Source organism: Pseudorasbora parva, chromosome 23, assembly GCF_024679245.1.
Source record: "Pseudorasbora parva isolate DD20220531a chromosome 23, ASM2467924v1, whole genome shotgun sequence".
NCBI classification, from domain to species: Eukaryota; Metazoa; Chordata; class Actinopteri; order Cypriniformes; family Gobionidae; genus Pseudorasbora; species Pseudorasbora parva.
In genome coordinates, this window is record NC_090194.1 from 20,710,952 (window position 1) to 20,729,741 (window position 18,790).

The 18,790-nt window shown below is 39.7% G+C and overlaps 1 protein-coding gene across 2 annotated transcripts in view; it reads left to right on the forward strand.

The window, feature by feature from the left end:
- Window positions 1-18,790, forward strand: part of tln1 (talin 1) — a 131,734-nt gene that overhangs the window by 93,602 nt on the left and 19,342 nt on the right. For both annotated transcript variants that reach the window (XM_067434179.1, XM_067434180.1), the window contains 17 exons: window positions 430-543; window positions 718-831; window positions 919-1,053; window positions 2,429-2,557; window positions 3,915-4,017; window positions 5,101-5,309; window positions 5,545-5,664; window positions 6,738-6,935; window positions 7,093-7,232; window positions 9,402-9,495; window positions 13,779-13,868; window positions 13,957-14,079; window positions 15,528-15,671; window positions 15,847-16,008; window positions 16,100-16,240; window positions 16,998-17,179; window positions 17,286-17,418. In XM_067434179.1, coding sequence (XP_067290280.1) covers window positions 430-543; window positions 718-831; window positions 919-1,053; window positions 2,429-2,557; window positions 3,915-4,017; window positions 5,101-5,309; window positions 5,545-5,664; window positions 6,738-6,935; window positions 7,093-7,232; window positions 9,402-9,495; window positions 13,779-13,868; window positions 13,957-14,079; window positions 15,528-15,671; window positions 15,847-16,008; window positions 16,100-16,240; window positions 16,998-17,179; window positions 17,286-17,418 — 2,331 coding nt within the window. The remainder of the gene's footprint in view (window positions 1-429; window positions 544-717; window positions 832-918; window positions 1,054-2,428; window positions 2,558-3,914; window positions 4,018-5,100; window positions 5,310-5,544; window positions 5,665-6,737; window positions 6,936-7,092; window positions 7,233-9,401; window positions 9,496-13,778; window positions 13,869-13,956; window positions 14,080-15,527; window positions 15,672-15,846; window positions 16,009-16,099; window positions 16,241-16,997; window positions 17,180-17,285; window positions 17,419-18,790) is intronic.

Here is an 18,790-nt window from a genome sequence, read left to right on the forward strand (position 1 = left end):
GACCGGTAGTGTACATATATCAAGATGGTTCATATAACTTGTGAATGGTAGTGCAATATGGCCGAATAAACTAATCACCAATTGATCGATGTGTCTTCTGCCTTTAAAAGCTCTGGTTTCCAAAGAAACGGTTCCGAGATGGAGGCTTAAATTTTACATGAGATTTCAGATGCGCATTGGCTGCACCAACCTGAAATATACTTTTTTTTTGTAGGCTATTTGAGGATATGAAACAACATTTAATGGGTCAGTTCGTGTCAGATTTTATTGCTTGGCAATAAAGCCCCATTCAAGTAGCTATCCAAATAGCTGGCAGAAGCCTTTTCAAATATGGCCGCCTAGTGTATTGACTTTCCTCGAAAGATTCTTTGGTGCTATATTTATCTGTGCTTTATAATAAAAAATATTTGTGTCATATGTATTTGTCAGAATGCAGCAAAACAAGCCGCAGCAGCCGCCACTCAGACTATAGCTGCCGCCCAGAACGCTGCTTCCTCCAACAAGAACCCTGCGGCCCAGCAACAGCTTGTACAGAGCTGCAAGGTAGGAACCCACTTCCTGTTGCTGTAGAGTTAAAACGAGTTCACATAACAAGGGCTGTGTGAACAGACGTGGGACATAAAACATAATTCTGTGGATCAACATGTATAGTACACAATGCCTAGTTAATCACATAAGCCTTAAAGGAATATCACAGCCTGTTGATATGATTCACAGGTGGTGGCGGATCAGATCCCTCAGCTGGTTCAGGGCGTGAGAGGTAGTCAGGCTCAGCCCGACAGTCCCAGCGCTCAACTCGCCCTGATCGGATCCAGTCAGAACTTCCTGCAGGTTCACTCTCTATTCAGACCTTCACTTCCTAATAATAAAGAGCAAATCGGCCACATTTGAGCTCATGATGTCTGTTCTCTTCATTAGCCTGGCGCGAAAATGGTGACCGCGGCTAAAGCTACAGTTCCCACCATCAGTGACCAGGCGTCTGCCATGCAGCTCAGTCAGTGTGCCAAAAACCTCGCAAGCGCTCTGGCTGAGCTTCGCACGGCCGCACAGAAGGTACGACAGATTCAGTTTGAAAGAAGTTATAGGTTTTGTTTTTGTGTAATGATATTTTTTATGTGGGTCACTTAAGCATTTGAAAATTCAACATGCACCTGAATTTTCTTAAATTCATGGCTTAAATGTTGTTATTAATTAAGCATGGACAGAATCTGTTTTTTGGGGGGAAATCTGTTGAAGTCTACAGAATGGATTTATACTTGGTCAAATTTGTTAAGAGTTTAAATTGTTCTTATTTATGGAAGCTTGTTTCCAACACAGAATAAAAAGGGCAATTGCAACATTGCATTTGCAAGTTTATATCTTGCAGTTCTGACGTTTTTTTCTATAAGCTTGCAATTCTGACTTTAAATCACACAATTCAGACTTTATAACTCACAATTGTGTTTAGATGTAAACACATTTGTGAGATAAAAGTTGCAATTATATTTTAAAAATGTTTTATTTTGTGGCGGAAACCAGCTTCCATACTTATTACCTATGTTTCCATCCACCTATTTTAATGCACATTTTGGGATCACATAAAAAAAAGCTGAGTGGAAACACCAAAATGTGCATAAAAAATGTATGCGCTCATTTGAATCAGATACATTTTTTATCCGATAAGAAAAGAAAACACATGCGTTCATTATAAGATGAACTAAGATGGAAACGCATTTACCGAATTGCTTGATGCGCATCAAAAAGGTCATGTGACTTTGCGATGGGACTGCATAACTGGACTAACCAGCAGACCGATCTCATCGCACAGCATCTGAAATGCTGTTTGGGTGGTTCTGAAATGCCTGAGCAAAGTCTGTCATCAAAGAGGTTCTTCATAATTTTGTACCACGCATTCTGTACCACGGTCGAGGTACAATCAAACTTTACAATTTAATAGACATTCAGAGACAGTGCAATGAATTTAACAATAATCTTCTGTGCAATTTTAAGATCCTTTGATCCTGTTGCAGTCCCAAAATGGCAAATGGCGAACAAGTGTTAAGCATGTCCTGTAAGCTTAAATGTTGTTCATGGATTAGAATTGAGGCGCCTTTGAATAAAACTCTGGCACAGAGAGAGCCATTCCTCCTCACTAAAACATGATCCAATGTCTTTTTCCAATAACAAAGTCAAAGAGTCATAAGAAGAAGAAGAGCCATAAGAAGAAGAGCCAGCATTAGGAATGTAAAGTGATTTCTGTCATTTTTATTAATAAAGCAAATAGGGTCCATTTTGATTTCCTGGTGACTTTACACTACTGCTAGAACTGTGATACACACACAAACACATACATGCAAAGTAAGTAAACATAAGACTCCTGCTGAACATAAGCGATTTTGCTGTATAGTTGATGTGTGTGTCTGTATGTCTGTGTCTCTCTCTGACTCAGGCTCAGGAGGCGTGTGGTCCTCTGGAGATTGATAACGCTCTCACAATGGTACGGGGGCTGGAGAGGGACATGCAGGAGGCCAAAGCTTCAGCTGCTGCAGGCAAGCTCAGACCGCTACCTGGAGAAACGGTGAGTGAATAGATACACGGGGTATGTTTATGTACATGCATTGATATGTTTTCGCTACCAGTCAAAGTTTGGACACACCTGCAGCCAACACGAGTCCAGCATACATGGAAACTCCTTCAGTACTGTTAAAAAAAATCATGCCATGATTCACCTGATTCTAGCACAGCTAGAAATTAGACCAAGATTGTTTTAGTCTCTACATAGTTTCCCTACTTCCATTTGTGTTGTTTTGATGACCTTATCACTATTCTTCACATTTAGAACAGTAGTGATGAAGAATGAGTGTGTGTGCGTGCGTGCGTGTGTGCGTGGTCAAACTCTCACCTGCTAGTGTGTTTGTGCAAGCATGAGCTTGATTTGTCTCAAATTTCTCACCTATACCCACAAGTCAGGCACTTCATGTCACAAAAATAACTGCTAGACACCATTAAGACTAGAAACCCATAAGACTTTGAGCAAAGTACATAAGCCAGTATTCAAAACTATCTCCTTACCTTAGCCCGATTCACAGCGGCAAGCTTGTTATAATGTGTTATAATTTGAGGGGTACTGGTAGCTTTCCATGGGAAAAACAAGCTTCCGCTGTTCATCTTTGCGTTACTACATCACGAGTTCAGGCTAGTAGGCTATATCACGTGTGGATGCTGCAAGTGGCGGACCGTTTGTGGCCTTTTCTTACAGCAGCTGGAATGTAATTAAACTTGTAATTTTGATGGCAGCTTATATTCCAGAAAGCTCAAAACGACAATCATTGTTGAGAACTAGTGTGTTGATAGACAACCCACACGTACACCTCAAAAAATTACATTCTCACAATCTGAGGTGCCGTGCCGATGCACAACCCACGTAAAGAAGGTACTGTAACTCTGTGAATAACTGCATTTTCAGAGTTTAGAAAGAGATTGTGAAAAAGAGGTAACTTACAGACTGCATCTTCAAAAAAGTCTTCCAGTTTAATTCGTAGGAGTGACAGGAGTGACCTTTTTTACTGTATATATATAATATTATAGAAATAATATTGTTGTGGACCAAATGCCTTTGAATCAGTGGTTCTCAACTTTTTGACTTTTTGACCTTTCTTAACTGAACTCATCCTTTCTTAACTGGAACTTGTCCTCATTGCACCCAATGTAATGTTTGTGAATTCTGTTTTCTTTTTAATTATAAAAATGTATATTGTGAAAGTCCCTAAGTGTTTCTTTAGCTTGTATAGTTTATTTAATTGCCGTAGGCCTGTGTGTATGTTTTGTGACGTGTGTGTGTGTGTGTGTGTGTGTGTGTGTGTGTGTGTGTGTGTGTGTGTGTGTGTGTGTGTGTGTGTGTGTGTGTGTGTGTGTGTGTGTGTGTGTGTGTGTAGTTGGAGAAATGTTCTCAGGATCTGGGCTCCAGCACTAAAGCCGTGAGCTCTGCTATTGCTCAGCTCCTCAGTGAAGCCACCCAAGGCAATGAAAACTACACAGGTAACCCCATCAACCTCACATACCACTAAATATCATCTTGTTTCAGCATTTTGATAGTCTATATAGAGGTTATGATCAAATCCATGGCCAGTACAGTGTTATGCAGCTCCCTCTTCCTGTAGAATATAATTGTGAGATATAAAGTCACAATTTTGTTGCCTGACAAGCCATACCCACATCAAGATGTTTGGTCTGGAATCTCACCATTGACAGGGCTCAATCCGAGGGGTGGGATAAACAGTTCCCTCTGCACACAAATGGATAGCACTACAACCAACCAGAGCAACGCGAAGCGGAGGTAGTTAATGGATTAAACTTTCGCTGTATCCAGTCGGCAAAACTCCGAACACATCTTCCCTTCTTAAGAATGATTTCAGTGCCGTTCTTTACTCAAAGAAAAGCTTAACTCCAAGTCTTCCAGAGTTGCAGCCAAAGCGGATTCGAAAGACCGCCGTTCGCCAGCTTCTTTGTTTACAAGTAGCACGCGGAACCTCCACAACTCCGCCATCATTATGTTAAACCCTGCCCACTGACTCTATACACAATGTGATTGGCCCGACCAGAGTTTGGTTTTTACAGCTCAGTATTGAGAGTTGCTAGACTACACTCACAGCAGATGAGATTTGCTGTCGCTAGGGTGCGTGTAAATTTATAGGCTAACAATTACGTGATATAAAGTCAGAATTGCGAGATAAAGTCAGAATAGCGGCATAGTCACAATTGTGATATAAACACAATTGTGCGATATAAAGTCACAATTGCGAGATATAACGTTGCTTTTTTGCGTTGTGTAAACAAGCTTCCATAGTCATAATGTATGATTAAGAGATCATATTAAAAACCCATGTTACCAAGTCATGGCAATAAACTGTACGCCTTTTCAAGACTTGGAGAGCAATACATTACTTTGGAACATGAGCCTTGTCTTTAATTCTCGGTGTAGTAAAATTTAAAATGTCCTGAGTACACATGTTTGAATCCCACACAGTAAGATCCATAAGCTCATGCCTTCTTTCGTCTTATTGCAGGCACCCTCAGTCTCTCCAAATGTCTGTCTGGCTTCATTGTATGTGTGTTTTTCAGGTATGGCTGCTCGTGACGTGGCTCAGGCTCTGCGTTCGCTGGCGTCGGCTGCTCGTGGAGTGGCCGCCAACACTGAGGACCCTCATGCCCGAAACGCCATGCTGGACTGCACCGGGGATGTCATGGATAAATCTGCCAGCCTGATTGAGGAGACCAAGAGAGCCATTGCCAAACCAGGGGACCCTGACAGCCAGCAGAGATTGGCTCAGGTTAAACCAGACTTCAGCTATGAATACTTAATAAGAAAAACTCTATAGTGTGGGTTTAAATTCAGTAACAAAACCTCCCTGTTAATTGCTGATGGGAGATTTGGTCTGCTGGAGGTTGAAGTACTCATTATTTTGAAAAGAAAATTGTCTGTTGTGCGTCTATGATTAGCATTACTGGAGAAGCATTTTAAATGTTCTGCTGATGACGTTTGTGTGTGTGTGCGTGTGTCTTCAGGTAGCTAAAGCTGTGTCTCAGGCACTGAACCGCTCTGTAAACTGCCTACCAGGGCAGAGAGATGTGGATAATGCCATTAGAACTGTAGGAGAAGCCAGCAAGAAACTCCTGTCTGATAAAGTGAGTCCCCAAGGCAGTGAAAACACAAGACAAGTATTTTCCAAAATATGGAGTTCGCAATATTGTTGTCATCTGGATGGTCCTGTGACTTGTGAAGTCTAAAGTGAGTTATATAACGTAATTGATGTCGGCTGGTCAAACTGAATATGCTCACACAAAAACTGTCTAACTCTAAAGGCCTGTTCACACCCAGACACATGGCAAAAATTAGGTATAACTAACATTTGAAGTTGAATGAACATATGTAAATGTATCTGTTCGGACTGACAAAAACATAGCGCATAATCTCTTTACCATCCAATCGCAAAGAGAACTGGCCATCTAATGAGATTCAAGCTTTTAGTCACATGCCAAGAGCAACTGCTGTAAATAAAACTACAGCTTGGTGGCGCTGAAAAAATAGTTGTTCAGAAGAACAATCCAGAACCGTGTTTTATTACTAACATAGTCGATACAAAAATCTGAACCGAATCTGTCCATTCACCCATGCATTCTTCCATCCATATACATCCGTCCATTCATCTATCCATCATCCATCTGTTCGTCTAACAGCCATTCACCCATCTATCTGTCCATTGATAAATCTATCTGTCTATCCATTCATCATCCCTCTATTCTTCTATCCATCCATCCATCATCCATCTGTGTATCAATCCATCCGTCTATCTGCCTAACTGTCCGTTCATCTTTCTATTCATCTGTCTATGTCTGTCCACCCATCTATCCATCCATCCATAAATCCATCCATATATATTAATCTATTCATCTGTCGTCCATCAATCCATAAATTGATCCAAATGTTTATCTATCCATCAATCTCTCTCTGTCCATCCACCATCTATTTATCTATCTGTCCATCCATCATCTATCTATCCATCCATCCATTTATCCATCTGTCCGTTTCTTTATCTATCTGTCCATCCTCCATCTGCACAGCCAAACTTCAAGCTACTACTTCAAACTTTCTATCCAGGCTTTTCAACACCAAAATGTCCTGTTACTATTTAATAGTACAGTGAGCCATATTACATTTTACAGTCATTCTGATCTTTGTGTTTATGATGTGTCTTCAGTTCCCAGTGAGCGGGAAGAGTTTCCAGGAGGCTCAGGTGAATCTGAACGAGGCTGCGGCCGGACTGAACCAGTCAGCCAATGAACTGGTGCAAGCGTCCCGTGGCACCACCCAGGACCTGTCCAAAGCCTCCGGGAAGTTCGGCCAAGACTTTAACCACTTCCTGCAGGCTGGAGCAGACATGGCTGGACAATCCCAGGTATGCTGCGTGCTATAAATAAAATACAATTAAATAAAATAACTATTCTTTCATTATCTCAAGGTCCTGAGAGAGTCATTTGAGACTTTATAGATAGATGGATGAATGAATGAGTAGATAGGTGAATGATGTCTCCTCCTCTCGTCTCTTCCTATAGTCTAAAGAGGACCAGACTCAAGTGGTCACCAACCTGAAGACCATCTCCATGTCCTCCAGCAAACTCCTGCTGGCTGCTAAAGCTCTGTCTACAGACCCCAACTCACCAAACCTGAAAAACCAGCTCGCTGCTGCCGCTCGGTTAGAATTCTGCCATCTGTCTCCTGTTTTTCAATTACCATTTTGTCATTGAACTGTTTCCAATATAGATGGTTACATACAAAAATATGAAATAGTGATTGAAAGGTTTGGATGACTTTGGTAATACCCATTTAGTCATTCTTTATATTAGGTGACTTAATATTAACTAAAATACACTTACATCAACAACAACAACAAAATAATTAGGTAAAATGTACTTATTGTGTTGATGATGTAACGTGAAAACCTTGTGCTGGATATGGGTAAGGTTACGGACAGGTTTGGAAGTATAGGTAGTTCAGGTTCAAGGATGTGTATCCACCGAAGCGGCTTTAGCCAGCTTAAAGCATCAAGCAATCTTCTGAAAATGCTTTGCTGCGGGCGCTTGAGAGTGCTGCGGTGGTGCAGTGGATTTATTTATTTATTTTAACTGAGACACTTGCTATAAAATTATTTTGTTCTGTTGTTTGGTCATGCTTAAGGTTGCAGTAAAGAAACTGTTGGTATTTGAAATAAACTCAAACAAACACCCCTTCATTGCTCCGCCCCCAAAAATGCACAAACACGCAATGCAAATGTGGATGTGTCCCTATCATAGCTATAGCAAAGCAAATAATGCTTCAATGACACTCAAAACTGTCCTGTTACTACAGCTAACATTACAAAAACAGCATATCTTGTTCTTTGAAACCGCAAAACAAGTTACTCAAAAATGTCAATCTCACCGTCCATTTTCAGGCTTCCCCACCATAGACTGTAAAAAAATATGGACCTAGTGTCTGTGACGTCACCCATAGGATTCTGACGTGCGGTTTTAAAGCATAAAGTAGAGAAGAGCTGGTCATTGCCATCTTGGCAAGAGCTTAGGTTACGCGATGACTAACAGCAGACAAACGGCTATCCACCTGTCACTCAAAGTGGCCACGCCCTTAATTATGCAGATCTTTAAGGCTTTATATAATGTAAACGAATGAGTTATAAAAAATTCTCCCCCTCACAGTTGTCATGAAGGGCAAAATTAGCCGTATAGACCAAAAGCAAGTGTCCAGTCCAATCCACATTCAAGAGTGTTTTTTAGTTAAAGACACTTAATTCAAAGTGGGACCTTCCATTAAAAAAATTCCAGACAGTGTTTTTGCGCCTTTAAAGGAAGTGTATGTAATCGGTAGGTTGTGGCCAAAACTGGTACTGAAATCACTTTTTAATGACTGTAGAGCGGTGTATCCCCTCTCCCCCTCCCCCTGACTCGAGGTAGCCAGATAGGCTGCAGGATCCAGCAGGAACATTTGTAGCTGCAGCTGTGGTAACTAGAGCAGAGCTGGCAGCCCGGAAAGACTACTGACTTTGTGATTGGTCGATAGGTGGAGGGTGGAGCTTCCGGCCAAAACACAACATGTCAACATCAACATCAGTTGAGGGCTGCAACAACAACAACTTTTAAATTACAATATCATTTTCTTTTTACGTACGCATTTCCGTTTTAAATATCACAGTTTTCATGTTAAATTGCAGCAACGTTGGTTGTAGCAACTTTTTTTCTGGGATTGATGAACATGTTGCCAAACGAATGTGTCCAAGTGGGCATTTTAATTATCCAGCCACTGTTTGAAACCGTCTTTTTGTCTGCAGTGCATCTAAAATGCAGCCTACTGTGTTTTAAAGCATTTCTGTAGAGAATCCAGTCAGTTGTTGTGCTTTGTGATGGCATGCTATCCTAACAGAGCCTGTGATAGTCAGAAAGAAATTGTGCACTCACACAAACACACACACACACACACACACACACACACACACACAGCTCTTTTATTGACATACATTACATAAGTGGCACACTCGCTTTTATACACATTTGGGTTGGAATGAGCACAGTTATGTAATGGGCATCTACAAAAGCAAACCTGTACGTATCACTGCTGATGTGTGTGAGTGTGTGAGAGTAGACGACAGTATGAAACAACAGCAGTTTGATGGCTTTTCACTGCTCACATTCCTAAAACTCCCATCACTCCCTCACTGAGTATCAGAGAGAGAGAGAGCGCGCGAGAGAGTGTCAGTGTGTGGTAACGCACGTGGGTGGATTATTCCTCACAGATCTCTCACACTATTCCTTCCCTTTCCAGCAAACTCTAATGTCTCTCTCCCTTTCTCTCTCCATCTCTCTCTCAATAGCGCGGTGACAGACAGCATTAATCAGCTGATCAGCATGTGTACCCAGCAGGCTCCGGGACAGAAGGAGTGTGACAACGCTCTCCGTGAGCTTGAGGTGCTGCTTCTCTCTCTTTTACCTCTCCTTTCTCATCTTCTTCTCTATGTTCATCAGTTTGTGTGAGTGACTCACTCTCATATGCAGCGTTTAGATTCTTTCATATTCAGCACTGGTCTCAATCTGAACTGAACAGTGTTTTTGAGAGATGACACATCTTTTATGCCATAACTTGTCCGTATTGTTTTATTACAGTATTTTACATTTTTATACATTTATACACGTCACGTCACATTTTTATACATATAATTATACATTTATATGCATGACTTGAAATCTTTAAGCAGCAGTTATTTGCAGTGTGCTATTTTGGATGTTATTGGAAATCAAAGCAAAGCAAAAGTGCATGTTTTCACTACCGTTTAAAAGTTTGGAGTCTGTATGATTTTTTTTTGTGTTTTTTAAAGAAAGTCTCGTGTGCTCACCAAGACGGCATTTCTTTGATCAGAAATAAAGTAAAAAACTGAAATATTATTACAATTTAAAATGGCTGTTTTCTATGTTTTATGTATAGTAAAATGCAATCTATTCCTGTGATCAAAGCTGAATTTATCATCATTACTCCAGTCTTTGGTGTCACATGATCCTTCAGAAATCATCCTATGATGATTTGATGATTAAGAAAACAGCTTTTTATTAACATTATAAATCTCTTTACTGTCACTTTTGATTGCATGCATCCTTGCCGAATAAAATAAAATATAAAATCCACTACTGACAAAAAAACGTACTGACCCCAAACTTTTGAAAGGTATAAATCTATTTCAGGTGTCCATATCTTAAAAAGGGCTTAAACAGCACTGGATTTTTTATTTCTGATTTTATTTAGACCATTAAAAAAGATGGATGACGTCTATCCACTCCCTTCCATTGTAAAAAAATTAAGCCAAAATAACCCAGAAATAACAAGCGGTTATGCAGTTTGGAGCCCAAGTCTGTGCATTAGAGATCCTGAGGTGGAGCCGTGCCATCAAGGTCCCGCCCACACTCCCGCTCGTGCAGACTTATATTCACTAGTACAGCTGTCAATAGCCCCGTTTCAACTGAAATTTCCCAGAACAATTTGTCCCAGGAACTATTTTTCCATCAGACCTGCTGCTGTCTGCGTTTCCATCACGGTCTAAAGTACTGCGAAGATTAGTTCGGGGATGTAGGACTGTGTGTGACTCTTTCAGGTTCCCACTGGATTTTGTCCTCCGCAAATAAACTTAATAAGGCCTGAACCTTGTCGTCAGTCCATTGGCCATATTTTTTAAACTCCATTGTTGAGTTGAATAGTAAACAACTCTCACTGCATGCACAACAACAGACTTTTAGGTTGAAATAAAATGCTGCGTGAGTTCAACCAATCAGCATGCTCAGCAGCCAAGTCCCACCCCCAAAAGTTCCTGAACTTTGAAAAAGTACTGCCTCGCAAGCAAGGCCGTTTAAAGGGGCAAATCTTTACCCGGAACTTTATTCAGACCACGGTCCCTGTGGTCGAAACACACAGAGCGCCACCCCAAAGTCACTAGTTCCTGGGGAAAGTTCCCATGTATGTATCGCTGCAACCAGGAGACCTGCAGGTGGGAGGAGGTTATGCAGCAAATGGGTGGAGCTTATGCCGCAAGTAGGAGGGATTTGACAAATGGCAAGTTGGAAGGGCTTATGCCGCGAGTAGGAGGGATTTCACAAATGTGTGTGGAAATCCTTTTCAGTCTATGAGAAATCCCGAAGCATCATTGATGCCGAGGAACACAGTGAATGAGTATGGCAGAAAGTAGTGACAGTAATGAAAAGAAACCATTAAATATCACATTCTATATCATGATTTCTTACGTCTTTGTTATTATCGGGTGTCCTGACTGGCTTTCGACGTGACTTCATCGTTTACATTGAGTGGTACTGGACAGTAGGCTACCAATCAATGTAAACGATGAAGTCACTTACACCTTTTGCCATACTTAAAGTGATTGTGTTTTAAATTCAAGGCTGTAATGTAGGCCTTACTTAAGCCTATTTATCAATATTAGCTACATATTCTACAGTATCAAAAAATGAACATATTAACACAGAGATGCAGTGAAGTGAATGTGTAAATGCATGAAAAACAGTTGGCTTGTGTAAATTATTTTGTTGTTGTTACCATTCATCTTTACTGCATAATTTGTTAAATAGCAGACTAATGTTCTTCTGAAGATATTACACACATATTAAATTGAAATCTCAGGGTGGATAAATTATTTTTTAATGAATAAAATCATGTAAAAGTCACTCATTAATTTTATTATTTTTAGTGTTTTTATTTTTTGTATGAACACTATTGCAGCACATGCAGTGAACACAGCAAAATCCAGGGCGGAATGTTTCCGAATAAATGCCCTGGAGCTCGCCTCACTTTCCCTTCCCAGCATAATCTGGTGGATACACAAGAAGCGCAATAAGCACTAAGGGTTATGTTGACATTGAACAATTACAAACATTAAGAATAATTTCTCAGCTCTTTAGGTCCATGCCATGCAAGTGAATGGTGTCCAGAACTCCAAGGGATGACATTAGTAAATTAGACTTTATTACTATTTTTAGTATTACTTTTAAATGCCACAACAAGACTAACAACTAGTTTATTCATCACCAATTTACACAAAACATACCAGTGTTCAGCATTTGTATCTCAAAATGGCACTCCAAACAAGTGGAGATGGAGTACATTTTCCATAAGAGTTGTTTGTAGTGTGAAGATGTATTTTTCCAACATGCAACACCAGAGGGAAAAATAATTGCAAAAATGTAATTTCATATTTTATTTCTAGCCATAAAAAGTGTGTCTGATTTTTAAGTTTTCATCCCCCAACTATGTCCCTGAACCTAGAGCAAACCAGTGACGGGCTTGTAGGCAGCATCTCCTTCTTCAAGAACAACTTCAAGCAATATGTTTAGCAACGCTCCTGATAACTGAAAAGATATCAACAGTTAGCACAGGCTGTTAAAAAAGTTAAACAGCACATTTAGAAACATTATTCAGCTACTTGAAGATGAAGCATGATGGAGGGTCATCATCTCTTAACAGCTCATTCTTAAAGAAAAATAAAACTGGATTCAAGTTGTTCTAAAATAAAGAACATATATATATATATATATATATATATATATATATATATATATATATATATATATATATATATATATATATATATATATATATATATATATATATACAATATATATATATATACAATATATATATATATACAATATATATATATATATATATGTATATATATATATATATGTTATCATATATATCAGCAAAATATAAAAAAGCTGACAATACAATGCAGCTACAGCAGCCCATTTTCTCTTGCTTCCATGTTTTCCAGAATTTGATTGTCATGCAACAAAAACAAATAATGTAAGCAATAGAAGCAGTACAATATCAAAATTAATTGAATGCAAGGATGCATTAAATTACTCACAAATTACAGTACAGACTAGTCGATACAAAAAAATCTAATAAACTACAAAATTACAAACATTACCTCCATAAACACTCCATAATACCTTTTGTGTGTGCTACAAAAAAAACTACAGAAATAATTTGGATATACTTTACCCTTATTCTTTTTAAAGACTAAAAACAGTCTACAAACACTATTATATGTACTTTTTCACAACTTATAATTAACAACAAGCTTACCCCTTCAATTCAACGATGATGAACATGTGAAAGTGGTTATTTTCTTTTTTCTTGGTTTTTGATGGATCGCAACAAAACTTACAACATTACCCCCACCAACCAATAGCTATACACAGGTTACTCAATAAACCAATCAAAATCCTCTAGAAGTTTGTACAGCCCACTTGCTGCTGACCCACTCATTTGCATCTGGCTCCGACCTCCGTTTATACCAAACTCGAAGTTCCCGCGGTGGAAACGTGGCTAATCATGACGTCACACCCCATTTTCATACCATGAAATAAACTTATTTGGAAGACGATCACTTGAACATACGTCTGCGTGAAAACTACCTAAAATGACAGAAACCAAAAAAATTGAAGTGTAATTTGATTTATTTGTTTGGCTCACGACCCATTCAATTGCATAGAGAGGGTGTGGTTTATGACCTATACTGTAGCCAGACACCAGGGGGTGATCAAAATGCTTTGGCTTCGCTTTTCAGGACATGGTTTCACACTTGAATTTAGACAGAACTAAAAGCCTAAATCATGAACAGACGAAGAACTTAAGAGTTTGCTGCCTTGCATCATTGACGTCTGTTTTGTGTATTGTGTGTGTGCCACAGACGGTGGGAGGAATGCTGGAGAATCCCACAGAAGCTGTCAATGATCTGGGCTACTTTGACTGTATTGACAGTGTGATGGAGAACTCAAAGGTGCCACAGAGATCACAATTTTTACACATTTTATCTCCCGGTCCCAGTGCTGAGCTAACGCTGTGTTAATGTTGTTGATTGTGTGCAGGTTTTGGGTGAGGCCATGGCTGGCATTTCCCATAATGCCAAGAACAGTAACTTGCCAGAATTTGGAGACTCGGTCAGTTCAGCGTCTAAAGCGCTGTGTGGTCTCACTGAGGCCGCCGCTCAGGTAAAAACCGAGTCCTTGTATATATTGTATTTGGTGGGGACCAAATGTACTAATGCCAGTCATTTGTCTTTGTGGGGACTTTTTCTCCCATCTCCATGAGGAAAACATCATACAAAATGGTGTTTTCTGAAAATGTACAAATGCAGAAAGTTTTCTCTGATGGGTTTGTTTAGGCGACAGAATATAGAGTGCAGTTTGTACAGTAAAAAAATGTCTATTGAAAGTCGTGCGTGTGCGTGTGCGTGTGCGTGCGTGCGTGCGTGAGAGTGTGTGTGAGTGAGTGAGAAAGAGAGCTGGTAATCCCTATGTTACGGGGACAAAATGTCCCCACAAAGATGGCAATTTCTGAAATCCTTGTCCTTGTGGGGACATTTTTAGGTCCCCATGGCCATGAGGAAAACATCTTATAAATCATACAGAAGAAGTTTTTTTGAGAGAGTAAAAATGCGGAATGTTTCCTGTGATGGGTAGGTTTAGGGGCAGTGTAGGGGGATAGAAAATGCGGTTTGTACAGTATAAAAACCATTACGCCTATGGAAAGTCCCCATAAAACATGGAAACACTACTACGTGTGTGAGTGTGAGTGTGAGAGAAAGAGGGTGTGTGAGTGTGAGAGCGTGAAACTCTTCTCTTCTAAATTATGCTGCAATAACCTAAAGAGGTGGTGCGTGATAAAATGTATCAGTCCTTTGATGCATCAAACATCTGGAGTTACATGAGCGCATTAAATGAACAAACACATTTACCATTCTGTTCTTTCATTGACTATTGTTTGTGCTTTCACGCACACATTCATGCTTTTGTTATTTAGATGCAAGCAAAGAACCCTTACACACGCAAAAAGAATTCATAATGGATTTGATGGGCAGTGAGTCATATTTAAGTGCTTCCTGTGTGTAGTTCAAGAACAGTCATAGCTCCCAATTCATTTCATTTGTGTGAAACGAATAAGGCTGCATAACTGTTGATTTCCTCGGTGCTGTCATCAAAATTAAAATGCTTACTGTATGCCATATCCTTAATGTGGGATACATATCATCAAAACGAGCTGAAAACTATTATAAATATTGCCATTTTCTATTATAACATAATACAAATAAAATAAAATGCTCAATTCTAGCTTAATTTTATAATATATAAAATATATAAAATAACATATAAAAACAACTGTGTGTGTGGGGGGGGGGGGGGGGGCTAGGGGGGCTAGGGGGTGGTAAACCTACGTTATGGGGACAAAGATTTATCCCCACAAAGCAATATTCAAAATCCTTGTCCTTGTAGGGACATTTTGTTTGTGTGTGTGTGCCCTGGTAACTCTACAAACCCTGCGAGTGTGTGTCTGAGAGTGTGTCTGCGTGTATGAAGAGAGTTGATATTGTTAAGCCAGGTGGTAAGAAGCTTGATTTGGTTGTGTAGAACAGAAGTGACTAATGTTCGGTCTCCCATAGGGGGCGTATCTGGTGGGTGTGTCTGACCCAAACAGTCATGCTGGGCAGAAGGGTCTTGTGGACCCCTCACAGTTCGCCAGAGCTAAACAATCGATCCAGATGGCCTGTCAGAACCTTGTGGACCCGGCCTGCACCCAGTCCCAGGTAACATCGAGTCCTCCCTTGCTTAGATAGGCATATAGTGTATTATTATTAATAGTTAACTAAAAAGGGTTTTTAAATAGCCAATATAATTTTGTGTGGCTGAAAGATTAACCTATGCAGATTTTAACCTGAGAAACTAATTTCTGGTGATGTCTGTGCACCTTAATTTCCCAAGGTCCTCTCTGCCGCCACAATTGTTGCCAAACATACTTCGGCCTTGTGCAATGCCTGCCGACTTGCCTCCTCCAAAACATCCAACCCAGTTGCTAAGAGACAGTTCGTCCAGAGTGCCAAAGAGGTGGCAAATAGCACAGCCAATCTCGTCAAGTCCATCAAAGTGAGTTTTGAGACTATCAGTCTGTTTCTGATCAACAGTGATGGTACTGTTATTGTGAATGTAACACTTTTTGTTTGTACTGTAATATCAGGCTCTCGATGGGGCCTTTAACCATGAGAACAGACAGAAGTGTAAGGAAGCCACTGGGCCGCTCATTGAGGCGGTGGATAACCTGACTGCCTTTGCTTCAAACCCAGAGTTTGCTAGCGTACCTGCACAAATCAGCCCAGAGGTACGGCTTTATATCACAGTAATAGTATACACTAAAGTTTGGGGCCAGTAAGTTTAAGAATATGAAGCAGTATAACTGTTTTCAACTATCATAAATGTTTATTGAGCAGCAAATCATCATTTAGAATGATATCTGAAGGATCATGTGACACTGACAACTGAGAGTAATGTTGCTGACAATTCAGTTTTAATCGCTGGAATAAATTACATTTTTCTATATAATCAAAAAGAAAACAGCTCTTTTAAATTAATAATATTTTACAATATTACTGTTTCTACTTGATTTTTTTATCAAATAAGTGCAGCCTTGGTGAGAAAAATAGACTTCTTGTGCTCAACTATTTATCACAATAAATAATAATTTTAGGTGAAAATTCACCCAAATGTTTTATATTTTACATATCCATGTAGGTATGTTTACTGTATGATAATCTTTTGACTTAAACACTTTACAAATAAAAAAGAGGCTTCATCATCATCTTATTTTTATTACCACAAGCCAAAAGTGTGTTGGTTTTCACCAACAACAAAAAAAGTGAGAAAGAGACAAATATTCATTGTGCTGTCAAACTTTTGAAGATGGGAATTTTCTATAAATACAAATACAAATCGTATTAAGTCAGATTTCTTTCAGTTGAAATAGAATAGTGGAGAATGGACATGAACATACAGAGCTCAGGAGTGGGAACATGACTGATATAAAAGCCCTGCTGGAGCCATGGTGGAATTTTTCCAAGTTGTATTGTCTCTGATTGCAGGGTCTAGCAGCGATGGAGCCCATCGTAGCAGCCGCTAAGAGCATGCTGGAGAGCTCTACAGGTCTGATCCAGACGGCCCGCTCACTGGCCGTCAACCCCAAAGACCCGCCTAAATGGTCTGTGCTGGCTGGACACTCCAGAACAGTGTCTGACTCCATCAAGAAGCTCATCACCAACATGAGGTATTCACACTATCTCTGTCATTCAATAATTAACTTCAAAACTTTAGCCTATAGGTGAAGTCTACCGTTATGATGAATGATATCATAATTTTCATGTGTCATTCAGGGAAAAGGCTCCAGGTCAGAGGGAGTGTGATGATGCCATTGAGGTTCTTAATAACTGCATCCGTGAGGTGGACAAGGCCTCACTGGCAGCCATCAGCCAGCAGCTCACGCCTAGAGACGACATTTCCCATGAGGTGAGGCTTTACGACAACAGTGTTTCCCGTTCATGACCTAATCATCTTGTAGTAAACCTAAAATATTTTTACACTTCTCGTAATAAAATTAAAAGGGCTCTAATGTTGTTTTGCACCATTGCTTTGGCAACGTATCTGTGAAATGGACCAGAACTGAAAATGTGATATGGCTTTGTGCTCTTATCAAATCACAAAAGACTGTGATTTAATTAAATAAGCACATAGTCTCTTTGCTATAGATCAGATGGTGGACCTGCGCCTGGACATGACAACGCATCCCTGGGGTGTCTGCTGAGACCATGTCAATTAGTGTCTTCTCTGAATTTGCCTCATCGACACATCATCCTAAATAAACCCGTCTCCGGCACGATGACTCCGATCCTTCGAATATTCATATTTAATAATTGTTTACTCGGCACGTCATCCTCAATAAACCCGTCTCTTTAGTGATACCCAAAAATGTTGAATATTACGATCTAATATGATTTCTGACCTGTAAGGTTGCCAGAATTATAATCATACACTGTTTGTTAATAGACCAGAGGAGAACTGGCACCCCGACTGAGTCTGGTTTCTCCCAAGGTTTATTTTTCTCCCTCATGCCCTGATGGAGTTTTGGTTCCTTGCCACTGTCGCCTTTGGTTTGCTCAGTTAGGGAGACTAAAATTATGATCTAATTTTTCAACTTAATATCCAAATAAAATTAATTACTAAATGAACTATAGCAATTATATTACTGATCTGCCCACATTGTCGCAATATGATGAATTGAAATGAGCTGATAACATCACTGTTTTCTCCAGAAAGACTGTTCAGCCGAATCAAATTCTGTTGCAATTTATATATCAAATCAGTGGGTTGATTAGAATCTCTTGAAGCATCAAAAATACATTTTGGTCCAAAAATATCAAAAACTATGATTTTATTCAGCATTGTCTTCTCTCCCGCTTTCCTCCAAAAAGATTCAAACGGTGTGAATCGATCAATGTCACGTGATTTCAGCAGTTCAGATCGCAGCAAACCGCCAAACTGCTGAAATCACGTAACACTGGCGACCTGAAGCATTGATCGATTCACTGATTCATTAACCGTTTGAATCTTTTTGGAAAAACACGGCAAGAGAGGACAATGCTGAATAAATTCGTAGTTTTTGCTATTTTTGGACCAAAATGTATTTTCGAGTCATTGATTACATCAATTTCATTTTTGGGTTAACTAACCCTTTAAGCCATTAAAGTACTGCATCTGAGGGGAGACAACAACAGTGTTCATCAAATGTAAAATAACGTGCCTCTCTTAATGAACTTTGTTTAACATAACAGCCATTATTGCACAAATGAGATGTTACATAAATGCTGCTCGACATCTACTT